Source organism: Dysidea avara, chromosome 5 (genome assembly GCF_963678975.1).
Source record: "Dysidea avara chromosome 5, odDysAvar1.4, whole genome shotgun sequence".
NCBI lineage: Eukaryota > Metazoa > Porifera > Demospongiae > Dictyoceratida > Dysideidae > Dysidea > Dysidea avara.
The window spans coordinates 11,878,537-11,901,341 of record NC_089276.1 but is presented as its reverse complement, the minus strand read 5'-3'; the positions used below and the strand labels follow the sequence as shown (position 1 = coordinate 11,901,341).

The 22,805-nt window shown below is 37.5% G+C and overlaps 1 protein-coding gene and 2 long non-coding RNA genes across 3 annotated transcripts; 2 read left to right on the top strand and 1 right to left on the bottom strand.

The window, feature by feature from the left end:
* Window positions 1-6,733: 6,733 nt before the first annotated feature.
* Window positions 6,734-11,431, top strand: LOC136256641 (uncharacterized). The gene is made up of 2 exons (XR_010701579.1): window positions 6,734-7,276; window positions 11,186-11,431. It is a non-coding gene; the product is annotated as an uncharacterized lncRNA (long non-coding RNA).
* Window positions 11,432-20,084: 8,653 nt separating this feature from the next.
* LOC136255502 (uncharacterized) lies at window positions 20,085-20,582 on the bottom strand. Its single transcript, XR_010700919.1, has 3 exons — window positions 20,508-20,582; window positions 20,369-20,449; window positions 20,085-20,321 (listed from the first exon to the last, which is right to left on the bottom strand). It is a non-coding gene; the product is annotated as an uncharacterized lncRNA (long non-coding RNA).
* A 103-nt stretch (window positions 20,583-20,685) lies between these two features.
* Window positions 20,686-22,649, top strand: LOC136256103 (membrane-associated transporter protein-like). The gene has a single exon (XM_066049037.1). It carries the CDS (start codon window positions 20,748-20,750, stop codon window positions 22,527-22,529), a length of 1,782 nt encoding a protein of 593 aa, XP_065905109.1. The 5' UTR covers window positions 20,686-20,747; the 3' UTR covers window positions 22,530-22,649.
* The last annotated feature ends 156 nt before the right edge of the window (window positions 22,650-22,805 follow it).

Here is a 22,805-nt window from a genome sequence, read left to right as displayed (position 1 = left end):
AGGTAACTTCTTCTAGCTGATCTCTCTACAGGGTGATTTGTTTGTAGCTGAGCTCTTTACAGAATGGTTTCTATGTAGCTGAACTCTTTACAAGGTAACTTCTTCTAGCTGATGTCTCTACAGGGTCACTAGTTTGTAAATGAATTCTCTACATGGTGGTTTCTTTGTAACTGAACTCTCTACGAGGTAACTTCTTCTAGCTGATCTTTCTATAGGGTGACTTGTTTGTAAACGAATTCTCTACATGGTGGTTTCTTTGTATCTGAACTCTCTACATTGTGGTTTCTTTGTAGCTGAACTCTACAAGGTGATTTCTTCTAGCTGAATTATCTCTTTCTATAGTTGCATGAATTCCCTACAAGGTAACTTCTTCTAGCTGATCTCTCTACAGGGTGAATTGTTTGTGGCTGATCTCTCTACAGGGTGGCTTGTTTGTAGCTGATCTCTATACAGGTTACTTGTTTCTAGCTGATCTCTTGAATTCTCTTCGGGTGACTGCTCTATTAGGATGACTGCTCTATTAGGATGACTGCTCTATTAGAGTATCTCGATCTCACACTTGCTACACTAAGTTGGATTTCGTGTTATAACTCCGTGGTTTTAAGTCTGATTCTTCTACACCATTGAAGAGCCTTTCTAAGATGATAACTCCATCTGTACAGCGATTTTCAAAGCATTACCCCAAGCGGTTTACCTGGTAGGCGTGGCAAGCAGTCGTTTTTTATTAGCTAATCTCGATTGCGTAATTGTTACACACTGTTGGTTTTTTCGTTGTATCTTCCTGGTTTTTAGCTCGATTTCTTTCAAACCACAAAAGGTTTGAGGTTCAATAGTTAACCTATTCACCCACCGATTTTCAGCTTCTTCCCATACGCGGTTTACCCTGTAGGCGTGACAACATATTGGTGTTAATTTTCGTGAATAATCGCTCATAACTCTTTGCCTGTTTATCGTATTCCAGCCAAAGTTGGTACCGAGATGCGCCTTTATATCCCCCTTCTGTGTGCCAAATTTCAAGGCAATCGGATATGGCGTGCGAGTTTTATAGCAGTTTTTGTAAGTGTGCGACAAGAAAAAGAAAAATAAGAAGAAGAAGAAGAAGAAGAAGAAAAAAAAAAACGAAGAAACTGAGCCAATTTTTGAAGTCGCATATCTCGGGAACGCGCGAAGCGATTTCGCTCAAATTTGGAATGTGGAGTGCTGCAGTTGGGGGGCATGTCCACAGCAAAAATCGTCTTGTTTCATCAAGGAAGCACAGAGCTACGGAGGTGCGAAAATTGCGTTTTCTTTCTTCCTGTCAATATACTCACGGGTGTTACGCGCCGGCTTCTTGGGCCGCACGACACACTACCGTGTGTCTTGATTGCATATTTCTTGATGAGAAAGTATTGTCATTGTTTGTTAAGGTTTGGTTGTATTAATAGATGGAGATTTTCTAATTTTCTAACAGTGCAATCACTCATGGTGTGTGCGGCTTTCTCATCCTCTGCTTCGTAAGAATAATTTTACTAGCATTTTCTCTTTTGATTCCACAGGACATATTGTATGCTAATGAAACAACATACAAAACAGTGGTATACTTACAAGGTGATATGGAATATTTCAAGGATTTTCCACACACTCTGTATGCTATTGGCTCGCTGTTCAGTCTAGTTGTAGTAATTACTATCTAATCCAAAACAGCCAAGCTGTAAAAAAAGTGTGCGGCCCTCAGAAAGGCTATGGTGAAAAAAGATGTGAAATCCAAGGTGGCGGCCAAGAAATGGCTGTGATGGTAGGTTAGTGGTAAAAATTTTAATAATGACAATTCAGGTGAATTTTTGTGCCGCTTCACAAAAATTCACCTGAATTGTCGTTATTAAAATTTTTACCACTAACCTACCATCACAGCCATTTCTTGGCCGCCACCTTGGATTTCACATCTTTTTTCACCATAGCCTTTCTGAGGGCCGCACACTTTTTTTACAGCTTGGCTGTTTTGGATTAGATTTCATTTCTTTTTGTATTTGTATACCCCAAAGCCGGCCTATGGCCAGCTTTGGGACTTTTTTAACCTATGTTTTTTTCTTTACTACAGGAAGAAGAAAAGATGAAGTAGATGTACTTTAAATATTTTATCAGTAAATGTACAAATTATATATACTGTATAATACATATGTGACCGGATTTGCAAAAAGGGGTCCAATTTGCCAACTTTGACAATTGATAACTTCAGATTGGAAAGAGCTATTGCCTTGATATTTGGGCAGTGGTGAGCACCACTATAGCTGAATACATGGTGAAATGTTCAGGTTAATAATTATGTTACTTGAACACTGAGTTATGGTCTCCAACATTTACGGAATTGGATGTGTGTGGAAGACCCCTTTTCGCAAATCCGGTCACATATATTGATTACAGAAATCTCCATGGTGGTTTCTTTGTAACTGAACACTCTACAAGGTGACTTCTTCTAATTGCTCTCTCTACAGGGTGAATTGTTTGTAGCTGAACGATCTACAAGGTAACTTCTTCTAGCTGATCTCTCTACAGGTGATGTGTTTGTAGCTGAATTTTGTATAGGTGATTTGTTTGCAGCTGAGCTCTTTACAGAATGGTTTCTTTGTAGCTGAACTCTCTAAAAGGTAACTTCTTCTAACTGATCTTTCTACAGGGCAATTTGTTTCTGGCAGAATTTTCTACAGGGTGATTTCTTTGCAGCTGAACTCTCTACATGGTGGTTTCTTTGTAGCTGAACTCTCTACAAGGTAATTTCTTCTAGCTGATCTCTCTACAGGGAGATTTGTTTGTAGCTGAACTATCTACAAGGTAACTTCTTATAGCTGATCTCTACAGGGTGATTTGTTCGTAGTTGAATTCTGTACAGGTGATTTGTTTGCAGCTGAGCTCTTTACAAAATGGTTTCTTTGTAGCTGAACTTTCTCCAAGGTAAGTTCTTCTAACTGATCTTTCTACAGGGTGATTTGTTTGTAGCTGAACTATCTACAAGGTAATTTCTTCTAGCTGATCTCTCTACAGGGCGATTTGTTTGTAGCTGAATTCTGTACAAGTGATTTGTTTGCAGCTGAGCTCTTTACAGAATAGTTTCTTTGTAGCTGAACTCTCTACAGGGTGATTTGTTTGTAGCTGAAATCCCTACAAGGTAACTTCTTCTAGCTGATCTCTCTACAGGGTGATTTGTTTGTAGCTGAACTCTCTACAGGTGATTTGTTTGTAGCTGAACTCTACAAGGTGATACTTCTAGGTGATTTCTCTACAGGATTCCTTGTTTCTAACTGAACTCTCAACAGGGTGATCTGTTCATAGCTGAACTTTCTACTGGGTGATTTGTTTGCAGCTGAACTCTCTAAATGGTGGTTTCTTTGTAGCTGAACTCTCTACAATGTGACTTCTTCTAGCTGAACTCTCTACAAGGTGACTTGTTTCTAGCTGATCTCTCTACAGGGTGACTTGTTTCTAGCTGAACTCTCTACAGGTGATTTGTTTGTAGCTGAACTCTCTACATGGTGGTTTCGTTGTAGCTGAACTCTCTACAAGGTAACTTCTTCTAGCTGATCTTTTTCACTGCATATTTGTTTGTAGCTGAGTTCTCTACAGGGTGATTTGTTTGCAGCTGAACTCTCTACATGGGAGTTTCATTGTAGCTGAACTCTCTACAATGTGACTTCTTCTAGCTGAACTCTCTACAGGGTGACTTGTTTCTAGCTGAACTCTCTACAGGTGATTTGTTTGCAGCTGAACTCTCTACATGGTGGTTTCTTTGTAGCTGAACTCTCTACAAGGTAACTTCTTCTAGCCGATCTTTCTACAAGGTGATTGAGTTTTTTGCAGCTGAACTCTTTACATGGTGGTTGCTTTGTAGCTGAACTCTCTAAAAGGTGACTTCTTCTAGCTGAACTCTCTACAGGATGATTTGTTTGCAGCTGGATTCTCTACGTGGTAGTTTCTTTGTAGCTGAACTCTCTACAATGTGACTTCTTCTAGCTGAACTCTCTACAGGGTGACTTGTTTCTAGCTGATCTCTCTACAGGGTGACTTGTTTCTAGCTGAATTCTCTACAGGTGATTTGTTTGCAGCTGAACTCTCTACATGGTGGTTTCTTTGTAGCTGAACTCTCTACAAGGTAACTTCTTCTAGCTGATCTTTCTACAGGGTGATTTGTTTGTAGCTGAATTCTCTACAGGGTGATTTATTTGCAGCTTAACTCTCTACAAGGTGACTTCTTCTAGCTGAACTCTCTACAGAGTGATTGATTTTTTTTGCAGCTGAACTCTCTACATGGTGGTTTCTTTGTAACTTAACTCTCTACAGGGTGATTTGTTTGTAGCTGAACTCTCTACAGGGTGATCTGTTCATAGCTGAACTCCCTATAAAGTAACTTCTTCTAGCTAATCTTTCTACAGGGCGATTTGTTTGTAGCTGAGTTCTCTACAGGGTGATTTGTTTGCAGCTGAACTCTACATGGTAGCTTCTTTGTAGCTCTACAATGTTACTTCTTCTAGCTGAACTCTCTACAAGGTGACTTGTTTCTAGCTGATCTCTCTACAGGGTGACTTGTTTCTAGCTGAACTCTCTACAGGTGATTTGTTTGCAGCTGAACTCTCTACATGATTGTTTCTTTGTAGCTGAACTCTCTACAAGGTAATTTCTTCTAGCTGATCTCTCTACAGGCCGATTTGTTTGTAGCTGAACTCTCTACATGATGGTTTCTTTGTAGCTGAACTCTCTACAAGGTGATTTCTTCTATAGCTGATCTTTCTACAGGGTGATTTGTTTGTAGTTAAACTCTCTACACGATAGATTCTTTGTAGCTGAACTCTCTACAAGGTGATTTCTTCTATAGCTGATCTTTCTACAGGGTGATTTGTTTGTACCTGAACTATCTACATGATGGTTTCTTTGTAGCTGAACTCTCTACAAGGTAACTTCTTCTAGCTGATCTCTCTACAGGACAATTTGTTTGTACCTGAACTCTCACATGATTGTTTCTTTGAAGCTGAACTCTCTACAAGGTGATTTCTTCTAGCTGATCTTTCTACAGGGTGATTTGTTTGTAGCAGAACTCTCTACAAGGAAACTTCTTCTAGCTGATCTCTCTACAGGGAGATTTGTTTGTAGCTGAACTCTCTATACATGATTTGTTTGCGGCTGAATTCTCTACATGATGGTTTCTTTGTAGCTGAACTCTCTACAAGGTAACTTCTTCTAGCTGATCTCTTTACAGGGTGAATTGTTTGTAGCAGAACGATCTACAAGGTAACTTCTTCTTACTTATCTCTCTACAGGGTGATTTGTTTGTAGCTGAACTTTTTACAAGGAAACCTCTTTTAACTGAGCTCTGTACAGGGTGAATTGTTTGTAGCTGAACTATCTACAAGGTAACTTCTTCTAGCTGATCTCTCTACAGGATGATTTGTTTGTAGCTGAACTATCTACAAGGTAACTTCTTCTAGCTGATCTCTCTACAGGGTGATTTGTTTGTAGCTGAATTCTGTATAGGTGATTTGTTTGCAGCTGAGCTCTTTACAGAATGGTTTCTTTGTAGCTGAACTCTCTACAAGGTAACTTCTTCTAGCTGATGTATCTACAGGGTCACTAGTTTGTAGCTGAATTCTCTACATGGTGGTTTCTTTGTAACTGAACTATCTACAAGGTGACATCTTCTAGCTGATCTTTCAACAGGGTGATTTGTTTGTATTTGAACTCTCTACAAGAAATCTTCTTCTAACTGATGTTTTAACAGGGTGAATTGTTTGTAGCTGAACTCTCTACAGGGTGATTTGTTTGTAGCTGATCTCTATACAGGTTACTTATTTCTAACTGATCTCTTTAATTCTGTTCAGGGTGACTGCTCTATTAGGATGACTGCTCTATTAGAGTATCTCGATCTCGCACTTGCTACACCAAGTTGGATTTCGTGTTATAACTCCGTGGATTTAAGTCTGATTCTTCTACACCATTGAAGAGCCTTTCTAAGATGATAACTCCATCTGTACAGCGATTTTGAAAGCATTACCCCAAGCGGTTTACCTGGTAGGCGTGGCAAGCATAATAATAATAATAATAATAAAATAAAAATATTAAAAATTAGCTAATCTCGATTGCGTAATTGTTACACACTGTTGATTTTTTCGCTGTATCTTCCTGGTTTTTAGCTCGATTTCTTTCAAACCACAAAAGGTTTGAGGTTCAATAGTTAACCTATTCACCCACCGATTTTCAGCTTCTTCCCATACGCGGTTTACCCTGTAGGCGTGACAACATATTGGTGTTATTTTTCGTGCATAATCGCTCATAACTCTTTGTCTGTTTATGGTATTCCAGCCAAAGTTGGTACCGAGATGCGCCTTTATACCCCCCTTCTGTGTGCCAAATTTCAAGGCAATCGGATAACGCGTTCGAGTTTTATAGCAGTTTTTGTAAGTGTGCGACAAGAAAAAGAAAAATAAGAAGAAGAAGAAGAAGAAGAAGAAGAAAAAAAAAACGAAGAAACTTAGCCAATTTTTGAAGTCGCATATCTCGGGAACGCGCGAAGCGATTTCGCTCAAATTTGGAATGTAGAGTGCTGCAGTTGGGGGGCATATCCACAGCAAAAATCGTCTTGTTTCATCAAGGAAGCACAGAGCTACGGAGGTGCGAAAATTGCGTTTTCTTTCTTCCTGTCAATATACTCACGGGTGTTACGCGCCGGCTTCTTGGGCCGCACGACACACTACCGTGTGTCTTGATCCCTGTTTTGATCTTATTGTTGCATCCGATTGTGATTAGGATTGTGTCTGTTTTTGGATGGGGAGATAGTCGAGTTGTCATGCTTTTCAATAGGTGTCTATTTGTCAACAAGCTGAAGCCAATAATTGACTCCTTTCAAGGTGATTACAAGGACAATTTCCAATATTTTGCTGGCCTCCAAATATTCTTGTATAGGATTGTGTTCTTTTTGATCGTGGTAGTGACAAAAGAAGTTACTTTATCACTTCTGTTGCTTACTGTATTTATGATGGTTGTTACTTTGGTTCACATTTTAGTGGTACCTTTCAAAAGATTTATTGACAATGCTGTTTACTCTATGATCTATGTGCTGCTTCTCGGCATCTTGGTTATTGAATTATACACTATTGCTACTGATAAATTTATTGATGAAATAATGTGGCTATTGATTATTTTGTCATCGCTACCATTATGCTGTTTTGTAATGTACTACATTTGGAGATTAGTAATTGTTTTTCGTTTGTACTGTATGTGCAGTAACTTGATGCCAGCTAGAGAGCTTAATGAGGTAAGGGGATATAATAATTGAAGGGGTCAGTGGAAAAGGGGGACATGTGCCATTTTAGATTTTCAATTTTCTAAAAATTAGAATGGCTTGTATTAACCATGTGAATAATGTTGCCACTAATTAAATAACAGAATTTAAAAGTTTATGGCAATCTCAAAACAATTTTTAGCAAATATTACTATAATTCAATTATGTCCTAAAATTGTGTTTAATGTCCACCATGAGGTCACCTAATATTTCAAAATGGCACTTGTCCCCTTTTGCTGCTGGCCCCTTCAATTATCATGATGTATAGTGTGTGCGTGTGCATGCGTGTGTGTGCGCCTGGTGATCAAAAGGTCCCAGGTTCGATTCCTGGTTACACCACTTTGGTGTTGTTGTTTCCTTGAGCAAGAAACTTTACTCACATTGCTCCAGTCTACCCAGCTGTTGTTGGGGACCTGGTGGCCTGTTGTCAACTGGGGAAGCAGCCCATCCAGCTGTAACATCAATGGGTACCTGGTTTTAACTGGGAAAACAATGCCCAATTGCCCTTGTTTTACCAAGGCAGCACTGTTGAGGTCGTTGTGGAACTTTAGGTTTCGCAACCTCTCTCCGTGAGACCTGGACAGTTCTCCTGCGGGTTACTAGCCCTGGATTTTCCTGCACAAGGCTCAAGTACCTGAGTAGTGCACATGCAGGCATCCCAGTGCTGGTTTGCTGGGCCGCAATAGCTGTGCTTTGTACAGCTGCCGTAGCTTTGTGTATGTGTGTAGTGTGGGTGAGTGCTTCCACCAATGTTAATTTGCAAGTGTAGCATTTTTTCTTGTGCAGTGATGTACATCTAAATTCTAGAACTACATGTACAGTACATGGAAGTGTTGTATGAATGCTGTTACTGCAGTGGAATCTGATTACTCCATTATGGAATATTTATTTATTGTGAGCTGAGAAAACGGGGGACACCCCCAATAAGCCTAGTTGAAAAAGTTGTGAAATCAAAGGTGGTTGCAGCAACAGTGATTAACATTAATCATTGCAGCCATTTCTTGATTAATCATTGCAGCCATTTTTTGGCTGCCACCTTTGATTTCACAACATTTTTCACTGACCTCTTTTCACAGCATAGGTGTTTGGTATATTCCTTCTACATGAATAGCAGGGTAATAGTAATCAAAAACAAAAGATTATTTATTATAATAGTGTAAACTCCATAATATTAGCTTTTAAGGCCTTTCAGACAGATCTGTAGCCTCAACAAGACAATAAATATATGAGCTGAAGATAAGTCATTCATTCTTTTCGGGGGTGCCTAATACACTCAAAGGTACTGGATATTCCAAAATCATGGTTTTGTAACACATGGGTAATTTGAGTGGCCTGAAGTTTCTTTATACTATGTGATGTCCTCAATCTTTTAGTGATGAACAGGTATTTAACTGTTGTGCTTATAAAAGTAGCATGGAGTTTACCCGTTATAACAACACACTGGTGTGGCATATCCGCTGCATGGCATACCGTGTCTGCTTGCTAGCTACTTGTGTTAGATATGCTCCCCTCTGATTTGATTTTTGTGTCTATATCAAAGGCCAAGAAAGTCGGTGTTTCACACTGAGTACATTGTTATTTTATTTATTTCTTGGGGTTATCAGCCCCCTAGCCTCCACCCCTAGCACTGGATGTAAACGTGCTAGCCAAATAACTGTAACCAAATCACCAATCACAGAGAAGGCACCTGACCTTCCACCAGAGTAAGGTCAAGTGCCACAGCATCACCAACAGGACTTCCTCATGAGATCTGGCTCTTTTCAGGCACATTATGGCAGATCTCGTTGTCAGTGTATTGACAGGAAGAAAGAAAAGGCAGTTTTCACTCATGTATATAGCTCCATGGTCCATTCTTCAAAGCTCCATGCATTTTTTTGCATTACAGTTTCCCACCAGATACAGTACGGCAGGCCACACCAGATATGGTTGTAGCTATTCCTGAGATATGGACATAAAAGTTTGAAATTTTCTTCATAAAATTTTTATTTTAAGGAATTTACTTCCTTCTTTCCACACACTTTTTCAAATAATAAACGCATAACTCGATCGCAGCACAGATAAAAAGTATATAAAGGTGAAGTCAGTAAGTTTGCTACAAATCTGATAAATTTTCATGGTGTTATGGACACTGATCTAGTTGCATAAAAGATATAACTTTTGTCACAGTATATAATATTATTGTGTGTACATACGTAGGATAACCATCATAGCAGTGCCTTTTGGTGGTTTGAAAAACAAAAGGAGTAATAGCTGCAAACAGAAACCAAGGGGCTAAAGTACTCTAATAGAACAGTCACTGTGGAGAGTTAAAATAGTGCATAAAAATGTCAAAAAAGTTATTAGTGTTTACACCTGAATCCCGAATCCTTAACCACTGAGCTACTGCTATCACAACTGATGAATTTCTACCTTATAAATATAAGTCCTGCATGGTTAAACGTTTAAATTTAAGTTAATAATTTCATAGATCTACGAATAGAAATTCTAGATTGCAAGCTCTGAAAAAAGTGCATGAAAAATGTTGGGAAACCAATGGTGGCCACTAAAAAATAGCTACAATGATGTTAATGCCAATCAATTTTAATATGCACAAATTGGAATTAGCATCATTGCACAATTTCTTGACCACCACCTTTTGATTTCACAACTTTTAAAACCAGAATTGTTTTCCAAAAAACATATTTGTACGTATGTACGTACGCATGTATGTATTTGAGGCTGCATAGCCAAGCAGCTAGAACATTGGCCTGGTATTTGAAAGGTTCCAAGATTGATTCCTGGCTTAGCCAAATTGGTGTTGCTGTTGCTTCCTTGAGCAAGAAACTTTACTCACATTGCTCCAGTCTATCCAGCTGTATAGTGGCAAGTTAGTGGCCTGGTGTCAACTGGGAAAGCTGGGAAAGCAAATAAGCCCTGTCTTGTTTGGTGGTGTATATGGGGTCATTATGGAACTTTGGGTTCTGCAACCTCTTCCCATGAGACCTGGACAGTCCTCCTGCGGGTTTCTAGTCCTGCCCCCGGAGGATTTCTGCACAAGACTGATCATGAAGTGCTTATTGTGCTATTGCTGCCCAGCGAACTAGCACAGGCATCCCAGTGCTAGTTCGCTGGGAAGCAATAGGTGTTTTTGCATGGCTGCCGGGGTTTTTGTATGCATGTATTTGGTTTCTGCATCCAAATGGTTTATGATAAAAGTAGTCTGTATGTGAGAAAAGAAGACTGCACAGAACCAGTATAAACCTTCCCGGTAGGTAAGCTTAGCGGTTTATTTGTGCCAGCTTGAAAAATGGGCTTTTCACTACTGAAAAATAGCATATCTAGCCTTGTGGGCTACCAAATTCCTTTGTGGTGCAGGGGGCATGTCCCATACTTATGTGAACAGCCATAGATTGTATATTATTCTTCGTATGAAAAATATACAATCTATGGGGGTAGCCTTGGAGCTTTTCTAAACAATTTGCATGAGATAACACAATAGACACATTGAAAAGATAATTCTTTGCATAGTTTCAAGTGGTTTGTTTGACCACTTGAAACTACTTGCATAGAATTATCTTTTCAATGTGTCTACTTGAAAAGATAATTCTATGCAAACCACTTGCATAGTTTCAAGTGGTTTGTTACGTTGCATAGCAACGTAATTACCAAATTCCAAAATAATAAATGAATTATGAAATAAACAAAATTTATTTTACAAATCTAAAAATTAATAATAGCATAGCATTTATATAAACTATTATAGTATCAACTGTGTGCATGGGTGCCTGGTATTTAGAAGTAGCACATTGACTTGTTTTACCCAGGCTTTTGAAGGCCACACCTCTTTTATGTCTTGGCTGTTTTTGTGTGGATATAATTGTATTATGTGGATTATTTTCTTAGGGAGATCATTTGTTAGAGTTATCAGAAAGGAGGAATCATGATAATTAAACAGGTAGCTACTTCAAATACTCAACAACCTATCAGTATACAGTAAATTTCTTGTATCATCTTACTAGCTGCATATCACTGTGTGTACATTGGTATTATAAAACTGTGGCATGTATGATTATGATATAGAAAGAATGCTTTTACCTGCTTGCACTAAGACTATATTCCTCATTCATATATTAACATGTGTATTGCTGATCACAGTAACCAAATGCATGCTTGGTATTTTAAACTTTAAATTACAGTACTATAGCTATGTGTAATTGTTGTTCGGATACAGTACCGATGCTTAAAGGATGGTTGAGTAACACTAGTACTGAATATTTTACTGACTTGATCTAGCTGGACCAAATATATTGGTTGTCTCCTGTGTACACATGTCATGGTGTTAGGTGCCTTTACATGTGTTTGTTAAATATACTAATTAAATGCTTTGCAGCTTAAATACTTCCATAACTTCTAATAACCAGCAACCATTGTTAATACTTTAAAACTTAATATTGTATAGCCTAAATATTTCGAGGGGCAATATTTTTGAGGTTGAGCAGTTCGTGGATTCGCAACCAATTCCATATGTGGAGGTCTAAAATTTTCAAGGATAAAATTTCACTGTTTATTTATTTAGACTTTACAGCACTGTTAACCCTGAAAAACCTCGAAAAAGCGAAAAATTTCCCCCTCAAAATATTTAGGCTATACAGTAAACAAACCACTACTACTACAATTAACTCACTGCTGCAAACTACACTTCTGTTTAAAAATTGCACATGCATTATTTTTTAAACACGTTCCTTCATATATTGGGAACTGATATATGTCCAGTAAAGAATACATTTTAAATCTTGTGTATTCGCTATGCAATTTTAAAATGCAGTGTTGTATGTTTTGCATGCTTAAATTTATTTATTTGTATACATCTAGTGTTACGTGGGACTAAGTGTGATTACACTGATCTGACTGGTACATGGTACTGTAGCTATATATACTGGTATCCCATACTACCTGTATATACTGTATCATAAAAGCAATGCAGGGCACACTTTTCCCTCATAATCCACTTTTGAACCACAAAAATACTGTTCCATTTTTTAGCAGCTGCTGTAAAACTGTTTGACAAGCCACAAATTCCTTTAGATGTGTGTACAGTTAATTGACCTTGTTTGACAATTTTAAACTATGCAACTTTGTACATATATTGTAAAAAAAATCAGTTGATATAATTTATTATGGGTGTATTGTTAATTCACAGATAAACATATATTATAACTCACTTATCCCTGGAAACATAATATATTATTATGCATGTGAATAGGCCTGCGTGAAATATGCCAGCATAATGGGCTAGAGTGTTATGCCAGCATAATGCTAGCAATATTTCAAACTATAGAGCTTAATTCCTTGAAAATAGATTGACACTCCCTAATAGGGCAGTCAGTGGAAAATGCAATAGAGCACTTAAATGCATTGTTCGTATAGAACAGTCACTTTGTAGTGAAATATATACTTTAATAAAGCATTCACGTTCCAAGGTTATCGTAAGAAATTCTGTTAACCTAGGAGCATAATGCAATCACAATGAAAATACTGATTGAAGAGCATACATAATAGGTAAAAACTTTTGGGGAATTCCTGAAAGCATTATGTATTTCGGGCAAAATTTTGAGCATATATGACTCAGATGGAGCTATTATGGCATTTAAGATACGTATGCCATTGGTATACTGTGAAACATCTCTAGTCTGAGACCTTGATATTCCAGAACATCACCATAATCTATAGCTGTATATATACCACCATAATAAGGCTTAACTATTCTGCATCACTTTAATAATCCATACTGACACATTTTTACTCCAATATGCATAAGTGTTTCATTGTATGCTGTGGAAGTAACAGAAGTTGTAAAATTGTTGTTTAAAAAAAAACAGTTTATGGTTTATGTCTTGGTGCACCACTATATACATATACTCTGGTTAAATTGGGCAAGTATCAAGCATCATTGCCCTAACAAAACTTCAATACACTGGTTGCTGAAGTGCATTATTTAGTATGTACAACAAATTTTACTTCATCACTTATTGTGTACACACTAAAATTTTCATAGGCAATAATTATATGTAGGAGCAATTATGTTTTTACAAATGGACATTTTCTGCTATAAAATTCAAGCAATCAACAAATTCTACAATTTGCTCTGATAGATGTCTCAAGTTTTTGGCAAGACACCCATGAATGCAGGGATATCAACATTATTAAGATTGAAGTATGTGATACCCATCACCCATGTAAAAAACAATTAGCATCTAATTAAAATGAGTTTCCTTAGCAACCAACAAGTCAGAAGATGGAATTGGTTGAGGTACCTTAGTGCTAAATTCCAGGATGACATGCTACACTTTTATAGAAAATAGCATGTCTTGGTGCACTATATCCAGCCTGTACACCTATATACAGGTGCACAAACATGTTTCTTTATGACACGTATGGCTTATGTGTAGTTATGCTTACAATTAGGCCACATTAAATATGCTCACATATAAAAGCTATGCATGCATGCACAGTGATGTCTAATGTATATTATAGCATAGCAACCTGATCATGAGTAGTGTAGTCTAGTGTTTACTGGGTAGGTGTGACCATGTACAGGGTGTATAGGGCAATGAAGGCTATATTTTGTATGTGTATGTATACAGTGTATGTGTGTATGATTGAAATTTGACTTCTGAAATTTATTTACATAATTCAATAGAGTATTCAACACTGAATGTAACGAAATCAATATCCCGTCTTCTTTCCCTCTTTGTAAAAAGCCATACCAGTACGAGAACCATAGACTGGTATAATTAAAACAATAAGTATAATGAGGTGATGAAAATTATAAGGGAGGCAAGTGATAGACCACCATATTACTAAGGATTTGCCAATGACACTAGTTTTAAGAGCTACAGTGTAGCATACAGTTAGACATCATTTCCTGAGGCTGGATTGAGTTGTACATGTAGGGCCATGTAGATACATCTCAGTACAAGGCTAGCTGCCTTACTGGTAAGAGTACACTACTGTCATGAATATACTTAATGATAAACAACACATTCCATCTGATGCAATAACTCTGAGATGCATGATGCAATCTTTTCTTAGATGACTGATGCAATAAAATACCATGGATGGCTTCATCTAGATTATAGTTTCATCATTCCTTCTGGGTTGTTTTACCACCACTCTCAATCTGGATATACTAGTTTATAGTAACTCGTCCATAGTAGTCACTCTAGTATTTTGTCTCTGTAGAAAAGTACCTACATGACAGCCTAAACTATATAATAAAGTATACTACTTTGCATGTACAAGACAGGTTTCAAGGAGTATACATTACTGCTCTCTGGAGCCACGTGTTCCCATACAGAATGTCTATACAGTGAAACCTGTCTAATCAGGTCACCGCATAAAGAGGTCACCTGTCTAAACTGGCCATTATAAAAATCCCCACATGTGCCAACTGTGTACAAAGTAACCTGCTAATGCAGCCACCTCCTTACTGAGGTCAGAAAATTTTGTCCCTATGATGACCAGAATAGACAGGTTTCACTGTACTTTGTATTCATTTCTCTATAAATGTATATGTAGTTTATAACACATGCTAGATTCTTAATAAAGAGCACCAGTAAACACTGTCTGTACAAGCATTATAACTGGTATAGTGACTTAATTTGAAAATCAAGTTATGCTAGATTGTGACAGCATATAATAAGGCTTTTATATGGCAAAATGTTATCTGAGAAATGATAACTAAGGCTGCTTAGCTCTTTCCTGTTAAAAAAAGGTACATGTCAGTTGTGGATTTAGTTACTTCACTAGCCCACTGGCCAGATGACCAAGCAGTGTAAAGTAGGGATTAAATTTGTACTTCAGGTGACTCACATCCTTTGTATGTACATTGTCTGAAAAGTAGTGTGTATGGTACAGAAGTATGTATGCATTTGTATACAATATACATTACACATGTCATGTTGAGCTTTCTCAAGCACTAACTAAGGTTGAACATATCACATCTTGATATCAACATTCAACCTAGCTTAATTTTCCAGGTACCATGCATGGCTCAGCATCAATGCATTTATGTATCACTCAAAAAAAACCATACAAAATTGAAACAAAATGATGCAGAAATTTACTTTCAGCTTTAGCAATGCAAAATATAGCCGATCCACCTTATACCATTTCCACTTACAGTATAACTTTAAGCACATACAAGCTAATATGCTATACAGGCTGCCTTCATAAGATTAGTATACATTATATTGTTTCCTCCATTGTTCATGCACTAGCTAGCAATTGTTTATTGATCTTAGTACATAGTTACATATATGTAGTCACACTTACTAATATCTGCACAGTATATGATAACATTTTCTGTCATGTGGAAGTGAATATGTAGCCACTGTGACATCAGATGTTGTCACTCAATAGGAATGATGAACCATACCATTATGGGCAATTCAGAAGAGAGAATATGCATATGTACTAGTGTAAAAATAATTCTAAAAATTCAAACATGAGAATAGAGATTGCTGAAAAAAGTAAAGAAACAAGAGTCAAACAAGCCAGCATGTTAAACACGGAGAGATCTCTATTTGGACTCAATGGATATGGTAGAAACAAATGGAAAAAAACAGAAAAAAAAACCAGTAGTTTCTCCATTAATCAGGGGCAGCTAAGTACTGAGAATTCTTCTGTATAAATGTTTATTTGAGTCCAAATAGAGATCTCTGTGTGTTTAATATGCTGGCTTGTTTGACTCTTGTTTCTTAACTTTTTCAGCAATCCGGCTCTATTCCCAATTTATAAAATTATTTCTACACTAGTTTGTTTACTTTTTATAAATCCATTTATGGATAGCTTACATGATAATAAGAGGTGCTGGTGGTCATTATGATAGTGTCTAATCACTGGACTGGACTACAGGACTGGAATACTGGACTGACATATTATTTTGGTTTTACACATTTTAAGGTGGGATTACTGTACATTTGGGTGGCTTGTGACAACATTTCAGCACTGAGTGGTGAATATGATACTAAAAAGTAGTTGTGATAAGTCAAATGGGTTCAATTAAATGTATTTTATTCATTGCTTGATGATATCTACTCTACTGTATAGCAGATACTGACATGTAGGTATAGTGGCATACCCAAAAAATGTTTCTCTCACTATTAGAGATACACGTGATTATTGTGATACAACTTTCTATAACATATACTGTACTATATTGCGAATTGGTGACTAGTCACTGGAATCCGTGATATGTAACTGTGTGTAATGGGGGCACATTAAATTAACCTATTTTAAAACCTTACGTATTGTGTGCCGTACTGTATGCCGTTGTGCTATGACCATGCAATTTTCTACTCCTACTTATAGCTAAATGATATTGTAATAGAATTAACAGAATACAGAGATTTCATTCCAGTAATAAAATATAACCAGTTATGCGATGGGATCTAGTTTGTGTGTTCACACACACCATGTATGTTACTGTATAGCAGATATACTGACATGTGTGTATGTATGCCCTCGCCCAAAATGTTTCTCTCACTGTTAGGCACACATGATCATTGTGATCTATATCAGTAGATACTGTTGAGCAGCGATTAGAATAGATTTAATTGAACCCATTTGGCTTATATAAATCACAGCCACACTGTACTTTTTAGTATCACATTCACCACTCAGTGCTGAAATGTTATCACAAGTCACCCAAATGTACAGTAACTCCACCCTTAAAAATGTGTAAAACTTAAAAATATGTCAGTCCAGTAGTCCATTCCAGTCCAGTGATTAGACACTACCAGTGATTGATGCTGCACAGTACTAAACATGTATATCAAAGTCAGTCAGTCATCATGTACAGTAGCTGTTAAGTAGTCAGTTAATATTATCAGAGTTAGCAAACACCAGTGTATTGTTTCCTTACTATTGAATGATACAGTTTTGACATATCCAACAATAGGCAGTGTATAGCATGCTGTGGTCAACAATAGTATGGCTTCTGATTTATCATATAGGCATGCACACTTGTGCAGCTATGTGATCACAGTAAGTCAAGTATAAGCAGTGGTGCGTGCACAACAACATTGTTGCTCTGGTATGAACTTAATATACTGTGGTTAAATATAGGCAATGATATAGGGTTTCCAAATGAATGTGTTAACATGAATAGATGGACTTATTAACACAATTAACACATTGGTTACCCTTGCAGAAACTAAGTCAGAAGATCAATGATAAAGTCAACCTACAAGAAGCAAATTTGCTTGAGAATGGGTGTTATCATTGTAATATGTGTTTTTAAAAAAAAGGGTCATGGACACGAAGAAAGACATAGGAAGGAAAGTTACGTAGTTTTTATCTCCCAAAAGTAATCACATTTTGCTCTAGCCCCAGAGGAGGGTGGAAGCAGTTTAAGCGCCATTAAAATGAATTACACAAAATGTGTGATGAACTAAATCGTGCGGATTATGTAACGAAGTATGACATCATTGTCTTGTTGAAGAATATACATACCTGGTTAGTGCAAGTGTACTACACACAAAAGTGTTTCATCAGTTTTGCCCTGAAAACTAAGTGATTTTACAAAACAAAGTACACAATCGTAATGCTTACATGAAGTACAATCTAAATATCTAATGATCCCCACTGTTCGCTAGTTTTATATTGCGACCATTAAGCCTCATGTGAAATTCTAAACAGAGATATATATGCAATTAACGTAATATTTTCGAGCAGCGCTTCCGCCCTCCTCTGCTCTAGCCCTGTGGAAAAAATAATAAGATGAACAAATGGCATATTTCAATTATTTTAAAAGTGCTTTTATTGGGTCCTTTTGACTTCATATTTACCAGTGGACCTATACTTAACTTCTAAGGTTTCTTTTGTGGTTGGGGGAGCTTCCTAAGGTGGTGTTTAGTTGAGTGTTCTATTAGAATTTTGGCAAAAAACATAGTCGATCTCTATTATGAACCACTACTGTGGTTCATGATAATATTTTGGCTTAGCCAAACACTCATGACAGTATATAACAGAAAGTTAATATTTCTGCCTTCATGCTGTAATGAAAGTGCAACAAAATTTGCATTATTGCCTCATGCATTTGCAAATCAATTTCATTATTGGATTTATTTTAGTGCTTTGCTCAAGGTATTCAGCCAAAATGAATAACAACCACCAGCCAGCATCATTATGTTTGAAACAGGAATAGGAATCTGACCACTGATAAAATATGATCACACCAGATTTAGAGATAGTGTTTAGCGGTATTGACAGGGTTCTTTAACCCATAAAGACGTATAAGCCACTACACAGTGACAAAAAGCTTGGAAATTACATGATGTATAAGTAACAACTGCTTTGGCAACAAAACTGTTATATATTCATAGATATCTGTTTCTGTACTTGTTTCATGGTATACTTGGCCTGACTTCGGTTGAAAATCTGTCCTTGATCAATGAAAATCGTCATGCGGTAGTTCACTGGAATGCTCTGCTCATGAAGATGACAACAAGACAATCAATCTTGAGTGATTTGTTGAAAGCGACACTGTTTGAACAGCTTGTAGATCAGTCAATGAATAAACTTTCCACATGACTATAATCTACAGAGTTCACAAGCCTCAAGGGTATATCTTCTTTAAAACATTATTTGAGATATACCCATGTTTAAATTGTTGTAGCATGGTAAAGGAATGTTGCAATGATAACACTTGCATACACATGTTGTTCTCTATGACCCCAACATTCAGAAAATCTAAATTTTAAGTCCGTGTGACCTTCCCTATACGAGTTATTGGTCTGAATATCAATAGCCACTATAGTGGCTTACATTTTGTAAATTTTATGTAGCTTTAAGGGTTAAGATCTTTATTGCGGTAGAATTCAGTACGCATAATTTTGTATGTACATAAGGTAAGCCACCAATTATCAGCATCATTTCATCAAGTACTGTAATGACATATGAACTTCCAGTTTGAACTATTCAATAGTGCAGTCTTTAGTCTCTTAGCGCACCAAATTTTAATTGTCCCATGTGAGTGAACATTGTGTTACAAGTGAAACTGCAAAGCCTGTTGTGTGCCAATTATTGGCACGAGGTACCTATTATCGACACCCTGTACTTCAGTGATTGATCAATTATTGGCAGACTGTGCAAATTCGTCAACAACTCTCTGTACCTTGTTAATTGTTTGTGAAATTTTTGTGAGATATTACAGTCCTTGGATAAATCCGTTTCACAGAAGTTTTACGAAGATGAGGCCAGCCGTTCGAGAGATATTCAGGTTAGATGCAAAAGCATACTCAAGGGGTCCGTCACTGAGTGAAATATCATCAAATGAACTTCTCAAATTTGTTAAATGCCGGATATTTTCCACGTATCTTAGTATAACAGTCATCAAGTGGCGAGCGAGATTGTTGGTGGCTTCTATAGTAAAATACGGCAGTTTAAAGCAGAAATTTCACCATTGAAATTTGGACTAAAATGTGGAATTTGAGAGTCAAATATCGTTGACGATTTTTTCTGATGACCCCCTGAGCATACTGGTTTCCACTTTCCAATACAAAATAATTTTTATGAAACTTCATGGTTAGCCAGCGTAGCTTGTAGAGTGTAAGAAATGTTTTAAAGCGTGACAACCCACAATGTGTTTCTATCTACTCTGTAGTCTGTGTACTTTACAAGTGTCGCTAACTGGTACCTGCCGATAATTGGTGGCAGAAAATTGATGGACGCGAGGGTATATTATTATCTACTTTACCAGTTAGGCACTGGAGTGTGTACACAGAAGGCAGAGCCTGTTCAAGTTATTATTATTATCCGAAGAAAGAGTACACAAAAGGCTTATAGCTGTGGTCCCCAAAACATATAGTACAAAAAGTAACACAGAAACATCGACTAGCTACAAAGCAAACAAAACGAACTATACATAAAGTAACAATGAGTTAGAGGCATCAGTCAAATAACAGTGGAGCCGTGATCTAAATGAGCATGATGGCAAAGATATGGGATTGAGGGTGGACGGGAACAGAGAACTTGCCTAAACTCCTGCATGGACAAAAAGGACTAACCACACGAGCCGCTTACTTTGAATTTCTGATGGCGCCTGACACAGAGCGAGATTCAGTCCCGAAGTAAGTCAGCCGCTGGCACCTCGTTATGTAATCCCTAAAAACAGTGGAAATAGATTAGTAACAAATGCTATAACTACAGCGTGCGTAGTAACCTGTTGAAATCTCGCGTCGTGCAATTCGAGTTTCTTTTTCCCCCGAAATACGGAATAATAAACGGAAATTTAGCGGAGTTGTTAGTGTTACTATGGAGACGAAAGAACTCTAATAACCTGACCAGCAGGTAAACCGGCCTAAGCTGGTTCGACATGATACTTTTGAACAATAAAAATAGCAGTGGCATGTAGCTGTGTACAGTTGAAAGTACGCATAGCTTAGCTTGCCGTCTGTTGCTAATGAACCGTCTATCTTTACTTCGAGTAGTGGCTTTGAATGCTCTCGCTGTATCCATCGACTTATTACTGGCAGTTCAAGGGGCTTATTTTATTCCTGCCATTTTAAATTTTGGTCTGTCGTCCTTCTATGGAGCCATGCTACTATCGATCAGCCCTTTAGCAAGTATGTTTTTCCAGAGCTACGTTGGCTCTGCTAGTGATCAATGTCAGTGTAGCTGGGGAAGACGAAGGCCATTTATACTAGTACTCTCATTAGCATCACTTCTTGGACTATTATTATTCCCGTTCGTTGAAGATATAGCCAAATTAGTCAGTGAAGACTCCGCACGAGATGCTGTACTTATCTCACTGGTGATTATGTCAGCTTTCATTTCAGACTTCTGTGGGGCATCACTAATACAGGTGCCATTTCGGGCATATGTCTTGGATGTACTGCCTCAGAAGCAAGTTGTCTTAGGAAACATGATCTATTCAATATGCTTATCGGTTGGCTCTGCAACAGGCTTTGGAATTGGAGCTGTAAATTGGTCAACTCTTTTTACATCATCAGATAACTTCAGTATGCAAGTTAAATTTGTGTTTGGTTTGACACTGTTGATCATGGTAGCTTGCACAACCATTACATTATTTAGTGTACGTGAACGAGATCCTCGAAGTCCGGAAAACAGAGTGTTTGCCAAATTTGACAAAGCAGGTAATACCCCTGTTGTGACTGTATGTGGAGCAGAGGTTGATAGGGAGAGTGATCCAGGTTCAGCCATACAGATTGAATCCATTTGTATGCAAAGTGATGATGCTAGCATAAAGTCAGATGATGAGGTTGATGTAGAATTAGGACATAATGAAAACCATGATGGTGGGCGGGCAAGCATTGAACTATCAGCAACTAGTTCATCTGTCAGCGGAGATGTTAATAATGTTGAAGAAGACTCGTCTATTACAAAACCTGATATTAATGACAGTGTAAAATCTGCTGGTTATTGTGGTTGTGTTACAAACTGTGTACAGTCACTGATAGGAAACTTACATTTTCAGCGGTTCATGTCTTCACCGATGGTTATCTTATGTATTGCAGTGTTTTTTGGTCTTCTAGCATTTTTTAGCCAGGTGTTCTTTTTTACAAACTATGTAGGCGAGGTTACGTATGGTGGTGATGTGACTGCCCCAGAAAACAGCACAGAATATCATAACTATACTGATGGTGTAAAATTTGGATCACTTATATTGGGAGTTTCAGCAATAGTTGGACTAATAGTATCACTGTTATTAGGACCACTAATAAAACTAGTTGGAATGAGACCACTGTTTGTAACAGCTTATGTCTTGTTGATGATTCAGAGTGGAATACTATCTCTAAGTCCTAACCGTGTTGTCGTATTTGTTATTTCTCCAGCCATAGCAGTGATGAATGCTGTAGTTTCAACATTCCCTTTTATTCTGGCATCAAAGTATGAAGCGATGCAGTGTATGGTACGGAAATCCTGGCCTTATGGAAACACTATACTTTTAGGGAGAGCTTGTGCTGTCTTAAAATGCGCAGGATTTGCAGCAAATGTAATGGCATTGTTGATCAATGGACCACTGAGTGATGTGTACGGTAGTGCAGTTTCTGTAATGATCTTTACATTTGCAGTATCATTTATTGGAGCAGTAATCGCTTGTTTTGTAACCATTCCACCTACAAGTTTGAGCAGCAAGAAGAAACGGAAGTGTCTGACTCAAAGAACTAATGCCGAAAATCCCAATGAAAATGAAGACGGTAAAAGTGTCACTAAAAAGTAGGACAATTAAGAGTGAAAATTATATTTAACACATGTATTGTATACATTCTGTACAAAATGGCTACTTAATGTGTACTGATGTAACTTGTCAACTTGAATGATCATTTAATTTCTACATTAAGTTGGACCACTTCATTGGCATGTGACATGATGCAGGAAACGGCATACACAGTTACTACGTATTGCGGTACGTATTATTGCAAACTAACCAAAAGCATCTGCAACCATGTGTCAATCATCAAGATATATAACATGTAGCACACAATTTCACATAATT

What these genes read in the sequence shown, in the direction of transcription:
- LOC136256103 (XM_066049037.1), top strand. Translation starts at nt 20,748, where the DNA reads ATGAACCGTCTATCTTTACTTCGAGTAGTGGCTTTGAATGCTCTCGCT.